General features: G+C 37.9%; 1 protein-coding gene across 1 annotated transcript in view; it reads right to left on the reverse strand.

The window, feature by feature from the left end:
• Positions 1 to 17,009, reverse strand: part of KIAA2012 (KIAA2012 ortholog) — a 94,339-nt gene that overhangs the window by 13,911 nt on the left and 63,419 nt on the right. Inside the window, exon 17 of the mRNA XM_023536003.1 lies at positions 9,463 to 9,532. Coding sequence (XP_023391771.1) covers positions 9,463 to 9,532 — 70 coding nt within the window. The remainder of the gene's footprint in view (positions 1 to 9,462; positions 9,533 to 17,009) is intronic.

The following is a 17,009-nucleotide window of genomic DNA, read 5'->3' on the forward strand; positions in this document are numbered from 1 at the left end:
TGGATGAGTCTCAAAAGAATTATGTGGTGAAAGAAACCAGACAAAAATGGCATGATTCCATTTACAGAAAATTCTAGAAAAAGCAAATGAATCTACAGTGACAGAAAATAGATAAGTGGTAGTTTGGGGATGAGGGCGTCTGGAGGGGGAGGGCATGAGGAAATATTTGGGAGTGATAAATGTTTTATATTGATTGTGGTGATGGTTTGATGGACATCTCTACCTCTCTCTCTCTCTCTCTCTCTCTCTATCCATCCATCCATCCATCCATCCATCCATCCATCCATCCATCCATCATTTTGTAATATATACATACATCAGATTATCATGTTGTACACCTTAAACTAATACAATGTTATATGTCAATTATATTTTAATAAAACTGAAAAAACTCCAAATCATAGCAATGTTTAATGTTTCAATGAAAGAAAATTGATGGCTGAATAATTTTATTCCTATCAAGTAATTATACAAAACTAAAATCAAAGAAAAAGTAAAGTTGATTGCATTAAAATCCTTGCAGGAAAAAAAAAATCCTTGCAGAAAAAATAGATTGTAATATTTAACACTTTAAAAAGTACCTAATTGTACAATTTAAATAGGTATCATTTGTGTATGTCAATCATCCTTCGGTAAAGCTGCTAAAAATCTAACAAAATATGTATTAATACAAATAAACTGTCTAAAACAGTGCTGGCACCTGGTAAAAACAAACAAGAATTAAAAAAAACCTCACCCATGATTACTCTCCCCTCATACAACTACTGCAGATATTTTGGTGTATTTACTTTTCATGCATATATAAGAATCATACACTCATTTTAATAGAATTGATAAAATAATGTAGATATAATTTTAATACACTTTGTTATTAGACTTTCCTGTATCATTAAATATTCTTAAAAATGATTTAAATAGCAGCATAGCATTTCATCATGTGGATGTACCATAATTGACTAAAACCAAGTGTGTAACTTTTCGAATTGTTTCAAATTTTTTATAACTACAAAGAACTTTGCATAACATAGCCTTAAAAAATATTTTTCATTATTACAAGACTTACTCTTTGTCCACATTTAAGATTATTTAAGGATGTACAGCCTTTAAGTTACAATTTCTACTGTTCCCCAGAAAATTTGTACCAATTTACAGTCCAAGGAAATGGTTATTCATTCCTTCATTTATCATATGTTTATTAAATACTTACTGCATGCTGGCATTGCATTAGGTGCTGGGAATATAGTGGGAAGTAGAACGGACACACACCCTGGTCTCAGGGAGCTTACATTCTAGTGGGGAAGGTGAACGTTAACACCAAACAAAACAAAACTAAAACTAAAAATTAAAAAAAAAACTGTTTGAAAGGAGGACTCTAATATTTAATTCTTGTTTTTCTCATTCTCTTTGGGCAGTAGATTCTTGCCTGACTTAATTTATTTCTCTTCAATTTTATTTAAAGGTATTATAATTTTAAAGAAAGATTTGGAAAAAAGTTTACTTGTCATCCTACCAGCATTGGTTCCTTAATATAGTTAATCCTCTTTTCAGTTAAATTGCTGTCCCCGTACTACTCTCCCCTGCCTACCCCCGCCCACAACCCAGAGACTCTTTGCAGCTTGGGCTCCCTTCTGCCATTCCCAAACGTTAAGGATGACACCCACTGTCTCATACATTAGCCTCCTGATTTTGGAGTGGGGACAAAACTGTTAATGCACAAGGTGGTTGAGGAAACTGGGAAGGTTGATTTGGGGTGGTATCTTGGAATTTATTTTGTCTCGAATAATATGTAAGATTAACAGAGTGGGAGCTGATTAAAATATTTTAATTCTGGGAGGGTTTTTTTCCTTAATCATGCTGGCTTAGAAAAAGCTGTCTCATTGGATATTCTCGGCTCTTCACAGATATTTTGAACTTTGGGACAGGGTATGATTGGACCAGCAGAGGGCGTATTTGTATTGACCAAAAGCTGAGGTTCTGCATTGGTGTAATTTCACCATTTTGATTAAAATTAACACTGTCAGTTCTGGGATGGAGACCATAGAAGGGTTATTTTCCCACTCCCCCACCCCCACCCATAAAATAACCTGATACTTAGGAAATACTGAAATAAATTAAGGCAGTACTTTGAAGATTCAAAGTACTAAGATTCAAAGGCAGTACTTTGAATCTTAACTTACAACTTTTAACTGCTTTTGAAAAATCTGTAAAATTTTTTAAGAATGTGGAGTACAGAGAAAATACTGCATAATGATTACTCATGGACTTAACATTGAGCTTTGTGAAATCTTAACATTTTGCCATATTTGAGTCACATTTTTTCTAAAGAGATAAAACATTTCAGAAATTGTCTAAGCCTTCACTGAATCACATTTGATCCCATTTCCCTCATTCTTTCTTCAGAGGTAACTATTCTCTTAAACTTGGTATTTATCAGTTGACAGGGTTTAGAACATGCTATCCTAAAATATGGCGCCTTCAAATATTCAATATTTGGAGCTGAAAGAATTTGAGAAATGGCAGGTGCAGGAAGGACCCTCCGACCTCTCCATTCTCCCTGAAGCAAGGCATTAGACCCTCATGTGAGAGGTGCCCTCCCTATACCTGGAAGAAAGGTGCATCCTTATCTGCAAAGACAGAGGAACTCCAAGAGGAATGCTAACAGGCCTTGCTAGATCTCCTCCAGTTTATCACTCTTAGCTCATATCCTTTTGTCCTATCACATTTTTCCGTGACTTTCTACTCTTCAACAAGTCTAGCGTAAAAACACTCAGGCTTAACCACTTCTTCAGGGCTTTATTTTCTTATGAAGGCTCCTGTGTCATGTAAAACTTATATTAAATAAATTTGTGTGCTTTTCTCCTGTTAATCTGTCTTTGTCAGTTTCAGGTGCAGCCAGGGGCCCTTTTCTCCTGTTAATCTGTCTTCGTCAGTTTCAGGTGCAGCCAGGGGCCCTGAGAGTGTTGAGGAAAAATTTTTTCTCTCTTACAATCTTCATGTGTACTTTATATCTTTACCATATATAAATGTACCTAAAAATAACATATAATCTTATTTTACATATTAAAACTTTACCTCAATAGTGTCATTTATATAACTTTTGCAACTTGTTTTATTTTGCTTAACATTTTTTTCTGAGATTCATCCATGAGATACATGTAGTTTCCATTCATTTATTTTAAGCAGCTGTACATTATTCCATTGTATAAATATACCATAATTTATTCCTTTTGCTGTTGATGGCCATTTTGACTATTTCCAATTCTTTATGATTCCATCAATGATGGAATGAACCTTCTTTAGTGAGTTATGTTCATACGTGAAAGAGTTTCTCTAAGGTATACTTGGGAATAAAATTGTTGAGTTGCAGGGTATTGCATCTTCAAGTCACTGGATATTTCCAAATTGCTATGAATTTCTAAAACTCCACATTCTCATTAATAATGGGTGTCTACAGACTTTTAAACTTTTGCTAATCTGATATATATGAAATGATACCTCATTTTGTTTTAATTTGAATATTTATGATTAGTAGCAGGGTTGACTTTTTTTCATGGTCATTTATTTAGGTTTTCTTTTCTGTACATTGCCTATTCATATCTTTTACCCATTTTTTATTTGGGTTGATTATCTTTTTCCTTCTTTATTTGTAGCAGTTCTTGCTGCGTTTTGGGTACTAATACTTTGTTGGTTATAAGCACTACAGATATTTTCTTCTAATCTGTGATTTGTCTTTTAACTTTGTTTATGCTGTCTTGTCAAAAACTTTAAATTTTGTATAGTCAGGTTTGTTAATAATTTTCTTTACGATTTATGTTTTGAATCATGAATAAGATATAATTCCCTTTCTCAAATTCATAAAGATATTCTTCTATGTTTTCTTCTAAAAGCTTTAAAGTTTTTCCTTTTCACATCTAGATCCAGAATACACTGAATATTTTGTGAGGTAACAATTTAAAAATTAGATAATCAGTTACCTCAAAATTATGGTGAATTATAGTTCATTCTTTCCCCACTGTTTGATAATACTATTTTTGCCATATATGGGTGCATTTATTTCTGGATTCTTTATTCTCTTCTCTCTTTTCCTAAGCAATATCATTTAGTCTGAAAGTAATTTTTGATATTTGGCTGGTAAAATTCTTCAGCTTTGTTTTTCTTCAAAATGGTGTTGGCTATTTCTGACCTCTCTTTATGACTTTTGGGATCGACTTACCATGTTCCACCAAAAACCTTACTGGGGCATTTTAAAAATTGAAATTGCATTGAATTTATAGATTAATTTAGAGAGAACTGTCATCTTTATGATAGTGAATCTTCCTCTCTATGAAAATTTTATACAATATTATACAGAAGATTATAAGTATTCAGGTCTATTTTTATTTAATAAAATTTTATAATTTCTTCATGAAACTCACATGTCCTTTTATAGATTTATTACAATTTATGTAGGAAGGCAGGATAAATGTAATTTTAAAATATATATGGTATATTTAAAAATATATTTTAAAATTACATTTATCCTGCCTTCCTACATAAGCTGTACCACTGGATAACTAAATCGAAGAGGAAATTTTCTTTTTCGTAAGTATTTCCCAAGTAATAAGTGAAAAAATAACGATAGAATTTTATCATCACTATTTTGCAACCTCTAATAAATTAATTGGTATATAGCTGCTGGCACCATGAAGAGACAAGCAAATATTATGTCTCCTGATGGAAGAATACAATGCTCTCCATGAAGTAGATTTGCCAAAAAGACAAACCAAGCCTGAATCTGGTCAAGTCTCTAGATCTAAGTACTAATTTATAGGAAATATAGAAGACGGAGAAACATATTAAACTACACCATAAGGATGCAATCAGCAAAATCTAGATTGTAGGAAACTCTACAGGACAAGTTTATTTCCTAAACATAAACTAAAAGTGGGAGGAAAAAAATGGAGGGGGACCTATAAATTAAGTGAGACTTAAAGGCCATATAAACTCAATACAAACAAATTTCTGAAACAATTATAACAATTATGAAACAATTAGAACATTGAAAAAACTGAATATTCAATTATATTAAAGAATAGTTCTAATTCTTAGGTGCAATAGTGATACCACTATGGTTATGTCAAAAAGTATTTTTTTGTCTTTTAGAGATACATACTCCAGTGTATATGGGCAAAATAATATGAACCTGGAATTTGTTTCAAAATAATATGAGAAGAAAGAAGGCGCTGGAGATGGAGGTGAACAATGCTGGCCAGGAGATGGGGATGTGGGATTCACTGTGCTGTTCTGTTCACCTTTGTGTATGTTTGGGGTTTTCCAAAATAACAATTATTTTGAAATTACATCATAGATTCTGCTTTATGTTTTGAAATACTATTTTTTCCCAGAACTGATTTTTATGTATGTGTTGATTAGTAATCTTGCTGATTATTTTTGGCTTTTTTAATAGTTTGTCTTTTAATATCTTATCTGTAGAGGCTCTCAGATTTTCCATGTAAGTAATACTATTGTCTGGGAATAACGACAGTGTCATTTCCTCTTTTCTGTCCTTTTACTTTTCCTTTCTTGTGCTTTCCCTACTATGCTGGTACAATGTTGAAATAGAAGCAATAATACATGTGTCCTTATCTTAGTCCTCTCTCTAAAGAGAATGCTTCTAAAATTCTATCATTGAAGTGTGATGCTTACTGCAGGGTTTTGATAGATACTCTTTATCAAACTCAGAAAGTTCTCATCCAGTCCTAGTTTGATCATTTAAAATCATGAATGGGTGAATTTTATAAATGTGTTTTCCTTTTGTGTCTATTGAGATGACCCTAAGGTTTCTCCCCTTTAACCTCTTGATGTGAATCATATAAACAGATTTTCAAATGTTAGACTATCTTTGAATTCCTGGGATAAACTGAATTCAGTCATGGTATATATACACACACATATAAATAAATATTATAATATATAATAATATATATATAATATCAAATATAAGGTTAAGGATTTGATTGACTAATATTTTATTAGGAGTTTTACTTCTTCGATCATTAGAGAAATTGGTCTATAAATTTCCTTTCTTATATTGTCCTTGCCTCTAGTTTCAACTGCTTTTTGGTTTTGATGAATTTGGGTCTAAAGTTAGAAATGAGCTTCACTTATTGGAAGGTGAAGAGAAATTTCATGATCAAGGAGCAATAGCTGTGTTCTGGGGACTTCCCTAGGGTTTCCATCCTGGGCTAAGTGCGGTGAGCTGGAAACACTCTTAAGGATATACCATTTCCCACTATGGAGGAGAACTTTGAAATATCAGAGTGTGTAGGTCATCTAGGCTGCTAAGAATTAGCAGATTATTCTGAACCCAGTGCTGGAGCTCCGGATAGCAGAGCCCAGTAGTGCATGGAGAGTGTGCAGGCCTCGTATGGAGCAATTTGGGAAGCAAGGAGCCCCAACCGACATCATGAGACAGCTCTTTGGAGTGGTACCAACTTCCAGGCTGTAGATTCTGGGGCAGTGGCATCACCTCACCTCCTGGGCACACACTTCTGGTCTCTCTGTTTTCTCTACAGTTTTAAGAGAAACTGGCTACCCCTCACTTCTTTGCACAGGTTGAGCAGTCATTATACTTCTTTCTTCTGGAGCTGTTTACTCCTGAAGCCAGGAACTGCCTCCGAGGACAGGCCTTGAAAACTAAACTAAATTGAACTAAACTAAACAAAACACCCACAGACACTGAGTAGAGACATGGGTAAACCTGGTTTCAAAAATCAGCTGCAATTTTGCATAATTGTCTTGACTTCTAGACCTCAGGTTCCTCTATCTATAATATAAAAGAATTTCTAGGGATTCTAAATAATCTCCCAGTTTCATGCTGGCTCAAAAAAAATGCTGCCATAATTTTGTACCATTACTTTGTACCTATTTCCTAATTAGAAACTTTGTACCTATTTCCTAATCAGAAACAGATGGATGGAGTTACAACTCTTAAAGAGCCAAGATCTTGGAGTCATATCTCAGCTCCTCCACTTACTGGCTGTGTTACCTTGGGCATGTTACCTATCCTCTCTGAACCTCATTTTCCTCATCTGTGAAACAGGGATAATGCACTTTACCTCATAAGGTTGTAGTGAGGTTAAATTAGATAAACTAGTACATAACCTTTCAAAGAACACAAAGACTGGTAAAGCTGCTTCTTTCAAATTGGGTCTGCTGCCTGTACCTGGATTTAAGCAAAAGAAGGACTTACGCAGAGGGCTCAGTCAGTCCTCCAAGAGTAAGCCCCCACCCCAATGAGACTGATTTGGAAAGCGAAAAAATCATCATGTTATCAGCTTAGAACAAGTCTCTTCTGACAAAGTACAATTTATGGCTACTGAACTTAAAGTTTTTAGGAAATAGACTAATAGCTACCCTTTAGTGAGCACTTACTCTGCGTCAGGCACTCTTATAAGCATGTATTAGCTCCTTATTGTCACAACCATCCCATGAGATATGTACTATTAGTATCCCCGTTTTACAGATGATTAAAGAAAATGCCCAGAGAAATTCAGTAACTTACTGAAGGCCACACAGTAAGTGGTAGAGCCAGGATTTAAACCCAGAGAATCAGACTTGATAATCAGTGCTTTTGATCACTGTGATGCTGCCTAAACAGTGCCCTTCAATCCTCCCACTCCATTATTTTTAAAAGATTTTAAATCCTTTTTAAACATTAGCATTTATCATTCAGGACAAGCAAATGCCTTCTTTAACTTTCTGCAGTGACACTTCACTGCATTAAAGACTGTGTGAATAACCTTTATGGAACTCAGCTGGAGCTTGTCCCTCTGTCATGAGACGGGAAATCTGTTTTGAATGACTTGGTCATTGCTTAGATTTGGCCAAGTTCTGTGCTGCCTAAAACCTCCATTGCACTTGGCCAAGACCTCAGAGCCTTGTCAGTGTTCATATTCTGTATATGTGATTTATGACATGAAAGATCTGGAGACTGGAGCACGTTTCCCTGGCTATTGTCACTCAGTTTTGAAAATGGAGGTGGCAAGAGACTTATGTTAGAAGAAATCCAGCTTTAAAGCTTGACCAAACCCAGAGATTGGGCTACCATAACATTTTATTGTCTGATATCCAGAAGCAGTGAAATCTTTTTAAATGAGTATAAACATTAATTATTTTTGTCTAGAATGTCAACTGAAAGAAATAGTAAAGGATGTAAACAGAAAAAGATCAAGTTTAGGGTGAAATCCCAAATCCATGACTTTGCACGTTTATTTCCAGCAAGCTCTTATGGTATCTCTCACCCCACGGGGGTCCAGATGCCACAGGGAGAGTCATGGTGTCATTTCAGATTGGTAATCATTGTGATAACCAACTTGAGATTAATATTCATTAAAGGACTTCTGTACATGAATTATTTCATTTATTCCTAATGCAACCTTATGAGGGGATTGCTGTTTTCAGCCTCAGTTGAGAACACTGAGGCACAGAGAGGTTAACTGCAGAGACCATGCTCTCCACTCACTGCTAAGATCGCTGTTGCCAGCCTAAATAGAGCATCTTATATGAATTAGAGAAAGGTGTCCCAGTAGAAAGGTCAAGTGGAGAAAAGAGCTCTTTCTGGGTTGATGTACCTAGTGCTGGGTGCATGGCTTACGGGGCAAGAGCACAGGCTGGATTTCAGCCCCCACTTGCTCCTTCCACTGGGACCTTTGTGAGCAAACTACAAGCACAATTCTGTCTGGCCCTGCTGGCATCCCTTTCTTGAGAACACGACGGTATCTCACACATCTGTTTTCACTCCTGCAAGAAGTAAGGAGGATAAAGAACAGCTCTGCTATCTGGGCTTAGCCAACTGCAGCATCATACAGTATGCCTAGGTACCCCTAGGGAAGAGCTAGAGTCTAGTTCAGGATCTGGGAAATTGAACTATGTCAAAAAGTCCAGTTCTGGGTCCAATATTTCCTAGAATCATCATCGTTATCAAATGAAGCACCATTTTTGGAGGAAGTCACACTCAAGCAGCTCTGGCCACCCAGAACTGTGGTTGACAGGGGCTGGGTCTCTAAAGACACTGGTCCCCCCTCTGTTGGAATATTATCCCTCTTGGCAGGAAAACTCGTCTACCTCACTTACGTATCCAAGACCCTGCAGAAGCAGGAGGAACTGAGAGGTAGAAGTTCCATGTGGGGCCTTTTTGTAATGCCACTAAAGTGTCCACTCTCTTCCATCAATCTGCAGCCACTGGCAGGAAAGAAATCTTTCAGTAAGTCCAAAGACATAAATAAGCATGCTATTATCAGTTGGCTTGTGATGCACTAAAAACACATCAGAGTCTGAACTCGGCACTTTGGTCTGTATTCTAACTTCCAACCCATGCCTGAGAGGAAATGGAAGGGTCATTCCCCATTAACGTCCTTGAACAGGGCAAACTTCACCCGACAATTATAACAACACTATAGAACCCAACCCGGCTGTCTCTACCTTGGGTGTCCCGATGATTTTCTCCGAGAGGTCCTCCTGGTTCATGATAATCCAGTTCATTTCCACTTTCCTGTTAGGTTAACACACAACAAAAGATACATAAGACAAAATAAATGCAAACATTCCTGCGGTCTATACCCTTTGGTAAAAGGGGATCCAGTTTTATTAGTTGTTTCTTCTCCTTCTTTGTCAACTTATTTTAACTTAAGTGTCCAAGAAATCTGCGACCGGTGCGACTAGCCCTAAAGAGCCAGGTGGGTTTAGCTGTGGTGTTGAGCACTGTTAGGTTCTTAGCTGACCTTCCCTTGTAGGAGGCTCATCCCATTCATCTGTGCAGGGCTCCATGCCTGGCATACATAGGCGTTAGCTGGGGGGTGGGCAGAAGAATGTCACAGGCAAAGGCCAACGGGCAGAAGGAAGTGGGGCACCTCCAGGGGCTGGAGGGAGGACAAGTATGATGAGAGCAGAGACTGAGAGAAGTAGGAAGGGCGAGGAGGAGTCAGGCCTCCAAGGCCTTGAAAGTAGGTAAAGACGTTGGTCTTTATCTTGAGAACAAATAAATTGCACTGAGGGTTTAAAGTAGGGGAGGAAAAGGGTCAGATTAGCCTTTTGTGGAGGTTTCTAGGATTATCAGAGATTGGGGTTTTTATCACATTTAATCTCCTCTTCCTTCTTTCCTAGAGTTACGAAAGCTGCTTGCAATCCCACTATCCAGAAATCTCCATAACAGTCGTTCTCAACCCTGGCCACACGTTAGAATTATTCACGGAGCTTTAAAAAAATGTGATTCCAAGGACCTAACCCCCAAACATTAAAATCAGACTTTCTGGAACTCAGGCATTTTTAAGGCTTCTTAGGTGATTCCAATATGCAGCCAGGACTGAGAATCACAGGTTTTCTCTAGAGCATTGGAGAAGCAGCTCTTTAATTACCCAAGTGACCTGGCAGGTAGAGTCAGTGACCCAAGTAAAGCCTTGTGTGTCTGAAGAAGCTAGCTCTTGGCCTTTGTCACTTGGATCTCTGCTTAATCCACAGCCTCATTTCAGCTATAGAGAAGGTGTCTGATGTGGAGGGCCCCAGAAGTCCCTTTAGTGACAATCAGTTTTCTATTTTATTATCAAATACCCAAGCTGCTTTGAGAAGAGAATCAATTATCTGCTGATTTGTTTGACATTCTTTTCTCACTCAGTGGCTTTTTACCCTGTGTGTTTCTTACTTGTTAGCTTAGTGTTTTAGCTGATGAGATTTTCTGACATAAAAAAGCTACAGCAGTTAAGTAATTTTCTTTCTTTTGCTTTCTCATTTTGGAGACAAAGCAGATTTTTGTCTGATGCAGTTAAAAAAAAATCATCTCTGAATAAATGGAAAGGTTTAAAGAAAATTATTGCAGGAAAAACTTGCCTTAATCATAGTAAACTGCTAAGTTGGAAGACTAGAAAAGAAATAAATTTAAAAAAATTCCTGTTTGTAAATCCTTTAAATCTAACAGGAAATTGGATTAAAAGGGAGAAATCAGCTTCCTTCTTTGGAAGAGTTTTGAAGCCAAGAAGGATAAAACTTCGAGCTTAATAACATGCAGCCACGAGCCTTTAGGGGCAAGAAATATTCTTCTCATTTCACAGATGGGGAGATGGAGGAAGAGAGAGAGAGTCAGGGATTTGAAAAGAATCTTCTAGTGAGTCCCTTATAGAAAAAGAAATAGTCTTAATTTAAAATTTCATCATTGCTTAGAAAAGTATCAAAAAGCTATCATTTTTACATATATGAACACACATGTGAAATGACTTATATCTAAGGTCATTCATTGCAACAGATTGGACACAACCTAAATGTCCCGTTGGTTGGGACCTGTTGAATAAATTACAGTAATTCATACACTGAAATACTATGCAATTGTTAAAAAGCATCTTTTTATGAATTAACATAGAAAGAACTCCAAGATATATTAAGTAAAAAAGAGTAAGACTGTGAATAATGTGTGTAATATGTTAAAATATGTATAAAGTATGTATGTATCTATGTATTTATTTATCTGCATTGGTGTATATATGCAGGCTCCAACTCAGGAAGGGTACACAGGAAATTAGCAACGGTGGTGTCCGAGGGGAAGGAAACTGAGCAGCTGGAAGACAAATCCTTTTATAGTTAAATATTTTGAACCTCTGAGTATATTTTGGATTCAAAATTTGAATTAAAAAAACTAAAACTAGATAAAATGCTGTCTGTCACTTTTAATATGAATTACAAATGCAATGACTAAAACTGAGTGATTGAAACTTAGATAATAATACTTAGTGAGTGAGCAAAACAAACTAAAGGACTGAAAAATCAAATCCCAGCTCTGTTATTCTGGCCAAGTCATTTGCTCTTCATCTGCTCATTCAGCTCACGAACATTTATTAAGTGTCTGTCGTGTGCCAGGCACTGGGTGCACCAAGCTGAAAGATCTATTTGTAATAAGCTCACCGACTTGCAGAAAAATGACAAGAAATCTCAACTGTTGCAATGCAGTGTGATAAATGTTGCGACAGGTTATGACAGGTTTCTGCAAGACCTCATGGGAGGTGAAGCTAAATTAGGCCAGGAAGGTTTGTTTACCAGTGGACATGGTGCTAAGTCTTGCAGGGAAGGGTAAGTAGGGCAGTTCCTGGCAGAGAAAGCAGCATGTGCTGGTTAGGGGGTAGCCTGGTGGGGCTGCAATGCATGGACAGTAGGAATTAGACACGAGCTCGATCTTACATAATGCAGTTTGGAGTTTTAAAACATCTCATTTATTATATTTTTCTATTTATAAAAGAAATACTTTGATGCCTGGATTTCACCAGAAGGCTAATGGGGCCATGGTAAGGAATCTCAAGCAAACCAGGGACATGGCTAAGCTGTATTTAGAAAGACAACTGGCAGCAGTGTGGTACTGTAGGGCTGGGGAGGGGGAGGGGTGGATGGAGATAGAAACCAACACTTTGTAAATAGAAACTGCAGCTCTGAAACCAGAGAGACAGTTGGGGTGCAGGTCCTGGAGCACCATGGCCTGCGCTGCAGCTCTGACTCTTCCACTTCCTGCCTTTCAGATTTTGCAAGTTACTTAGCCTCTGAACCTTGGTTTCTTCAGCTGACGGGGCTGAGCAAGGTGACCTTAAGTTCTCATCTGTCCTTGAAGAACCTTCCACCTGTCCTGCCCTCTACCCTTATGCACAGCACCCACTCTGAGCATGGTACTTCTAGTCCCACAGCAGGCCTTCGTAAGGAACTGAGGGGAGGATGGAGGAGCATGTGGTGTAGGAGTCAGATGTGGGGCCTCCAGTCAGCCGAGAGCTATCACTGAACCTCAGCCTTTCCATCTGTGAAATGGGAATGATAATAAATATTGTAGAGAGTTTTTAAAAGGCTTAACTAGGAAAATACATTCAGAGAGTCTATGTAACATACCATGTAACACATGCGTCTAAATGACTAATTTCATTAACTTCTTAATGAAGTTTTTCCTGCAATAATTTTCTTTAATTATCTCATTTGAGTTTCATCTTCAAGGTGGTACAACTTTTCATGTGTATTAAAAAGATACCACATTTCTTCTTTATAAAGAAAACCAATTTGTGAAATTCATAATGTACCTTGTGTTACTAAGATTCAAATATATTAAATCTCCAATTCCTCTCCCAGGTTCCGAAGCCAGAACAAAAATATTCAATTAAATTGTTCACGGGAACAGAATAGATAGACCTCATCAATATCAGGTATCGTGGGTTTGTGGCTTTGAATCTCAGCTTCCTCTGCTGCCAGCCATGTCACGGATCATCATCTCACCTCACAGTCCTCAGTTTCCTCATCTGCACAGTTACGATGTGCACACTTACCAACAAGGGAGGTGGGAAAATTAAATAATGTTCAATATACGAGGGGTCTGGCCGTTAGCAGGGATCAGTCTATATTTGTTCCTTTCTCCTTCATGAATTGAATCCTTTATAGATGTGAATATTCTTTGAAAATTATTATTTCATGCTATTCTTGCCTCACTGTTGACAGGAAGGTATGGAGGTCCCAGTATTATTATCTCCATTTTCCTAAAGAGGAAATGGAGTCCCAGAAGGGTTACAGGGTCACTCAGAGTCAGAGAAGACCCAGGGCTTCCCAGCTCCTGGTCTGATCCTTTAACATTGGTAATAGTCCACTATTAATCCTGGGCCTCTTTCTTTTGGAAATGTAACAGACCCAATGTCCTGAATGTTTTTCCTGGCAATGTTATTATTCAAGTGTCCTGAAATCATTGCATCTTGAAACTAGCTTGTGATACCGCTATAGCTCTCCTGACAGTACCCAAGAAAGCATGTTTAAAGGACTCTAGACACCAGAACTTGTTTGCTGAGGGGACTGCTCCATCTTAGGACAACGTCTTAAGACGAACATTGTTTCTATTACTTCCAGTTGCTGAAATCCATGCTGTCCCTCACCTACATGACCATGGGATTCAATGGCAGTGACAATCCTTCTCTGCCTAGTGGGATATGCCTACATCTGCCTACATAAGTGAAACCTGGGGCTGGCCACACACTGGGGTGGGGTGGGGTGGGGTGGTTGTGTGCTGCTCAAAGTCTTGTACCCATTTCAGGCAGGTTCCTCTACCTCGAGTTTGAGGGCACCAAGTGACAAATGCCTGTGTGATGACTGTAAGGTGGGCTTTTTCCCACTCTTCACATCTTCTGGGCATAACATACCTACCCTTTGATGTCAATGTTGAATATAAGCATATTCAATTCTGTATCAATTGGTGTTATTGATATTTTCTTCCTCACTACCTAACCCTGATAACTGATTAAAGTCCTAGGGGAAAAAAAATCCCTATCCTAATTTATTCATCAATTACCATTTCTTTTTCAAAAACAGATTTTTAAAAAACATGGTTAGATTTTTATGTGAACCCAGATGTACTCTGATTCAATCATGTTTAAATCTAAGCCTGATACAGGTTATCTTATAAAATGGGCTATGGTGTTGCCATCAGTGTTATAATGAGGTTCTTAAATTTGAAGATTCCACGGGTGATAACTGAGAAATGAACGAGTCGCTCCCATAACAACCTTGGCCTGCCTCTGCCACAACATTGCGATGATAGTATCTGTTTATCTCCCTCTTAGATTATAGGCTCCTTGGGAGGCCAGGGATGGAAATGATTCATCTCTTCATCCTCAGTGCCTAGCACAGTATCTGACACACAAAGGATGCTCAAAATATGTTGTCTGAAGGATTGTTGGGAGAGAAAGCCTTACGTTGACTCCATGGGATGCGGGTGGGAGTGGGGGGGAGGGCAGAGTCCTGTAGGATCAGAAAATCTTCCTGCAACAGATAGGATGAGAGCTTAGGGATAGAATTTTTCTAGAAGCTGTGCTAGATGCTTAGCTAACACAGTAGGCAGTGCTTTTGATTGGATAGCACTCAGTTGGGGTCTGCAGTGAACCTTTATGGTAGGTGGTTGAAAACATGGACTCTGGATCCATGCTACCTGACGCTGAATCTTGTCTGACATTTGGGAAGTTACTCAACCTCTTAATGCCTTAGTTTTCTCCTCTATAAAATGGGATAATACTACTTACTTCTTAGATTCATTTTGTGAATTAAATGAGTTCCTGCATATAAAACTTAAAACAGAGCCTGGCACAGACTAAGTGCTCAGAAATATTACCAACTGTGATTATCTGCATCTCTTTCCATGCCTCTTCTCTGCCTCAGTATTTTTATCTCCTGCCCTCATCCCCTGAAATGTGTAATGCTTCCTACGTGAATGAAGTGCCCTGTGGATAGACAAGAAATTTATGAATGAATTTTGTAGAATGAGTTGGTATCTGTATAGCTCCAGATGCTGAGGACAACCTGTGCATCTTTCTCTGTTTGGACTCACTACCCTTTTCTATATAACCCTAAGATTTGTGTCTTTCTACAAGGCAATCCCTAAGAATCCAGGAACTACCATGCCAATAAGGAGAAGTTCTACCTAATGAGAGCTGTTAACACTAAACGTTCCCAAGAAAAATTGTGGTCTTTTGGGCAAGGAACTGGTGTGGAAGTCAGAAAACCTAGTGTGTGCTCCCTGAGTCTCCTGTAGAGGCAGGCTGTTACAATTTCTGTGAGTCTTGAAATGAGTAGACTGGAAAGTGGGCCTTAGGGATAACAATGCCTTTCTTTCTATGATATGATGTATAATATCTGTATTATATATGTATGGTGTATGTATTTATGTGTATGGTGTATAGTATACAATATAGTGTATAATAATAAGATGGTGCCAAAATTGCAGAATGAAAAATGTAACACAAAAGCACTGTGGACACTAAATACACAAAAAAATTATTGTAAAATTCTCCACTCTGAATTCTGCAGTTTCTAGATGCTCCATAAATATACCCTTATTTCCATAGCAGTGATCACCTTTAAACATTCTATACACATTTCCTGGAGCAGGACAAGGATCTCAGTCTGCTTTGTTTGCTGGTGATGTATCTCAAATGACCAGAAAGTGAAGGTACGTAGTAGGTGGTAGATACTCACTATGGGTTGAATGAACAATGACAATAATGATGGTATCTCATCCCAGGAAGTACCAACCACAATTCTTCTAGTCCTAAGGGAAGAACTAAACTGTTGCTAAGTAAAAAAAATAAATAAATAAATAAAAAATGCTAGTTTCATGAACGTCAGTGTTTTAGGCTGAATTGTGTTCCTCCAAAATTCATATGTTGACATCTACCCTCAGTACCTCAGAATGTGACTGCATTTGGAGATTGGGTCTTTAAAGAGGTAAAGTGAGGTCATCAGGGTGGGCCCTAATCCAATATGGCTGATACTCTTATAAAAAGAGATGAGGACATGGACAAACAGAGGGAAGACCATGTGAAGACACATGGAGAAGATGGCTATCTACAAGCCAACGAGAAAGGTCTCAGAAGAAATTAACCCTGCTGACACCTTGATCTTGGACTCTTTAGTCTCCAGAATTGTGAGAAAATTAATTTGCTGTTTAAGTCACTCAGTCTCTGATACTTTGTTATAGTCGGCCTACCAAAATAATATAATAACTAATGAATCAAGGTAATTATTTTGAATGCTTATAGCAAGTAACTTTTGCTTTGCGGCCCAGAATTGTTACTTCTTATTCCAGTTTCAAGTGTTCTGTTTTCCTTTTTGGGACACTGTGGCTCCAGGCTAGGGCAGTCAGTGTATTCTATTCCCCTGGCCATGGTAACTCATTTGGGCATAGGCATGTGACCCAAGTCGGGTCATTGAGATTCACTTCTGGAATGATCTAGAAAAGAGAAGCCAGTGGTCATCTTGCCACCATGGGGAGAGAGCCTATCTAAGGAGTAAACAGAAGAAAGCAGAATCACAGCCACGGAGAGAAAAGATTTGGGGCAAATACCTGACCCCTTATCAAAGCCTCACCTTGCAGAGCTAAGATTGGGGTTGCCCAGAGAAGATGTAACATGAGAACTCTGGATTAGCTGAGGTTAGCAGGGTGACCCTCATGATTTCCAAAGTCCCTGCCAGTTTACCCT

Source organism: Pteropus vampyrus, unplaced genomic scaffold, assembly GCF_000151845.1.
Source record: "Pteropus vampyrus isolate Shadow unplaced genomic scaffold, Pvam_2.0 Scaffold146, whole genome shotgun sequence".
Taxonomy (NCBI): domain Eukaryota; kingdom Metazoa; phylum Chordata; class Mammalia; order Chiroptera; family Pteropodidae; genus Pteropus; species Pteropus vampyrus.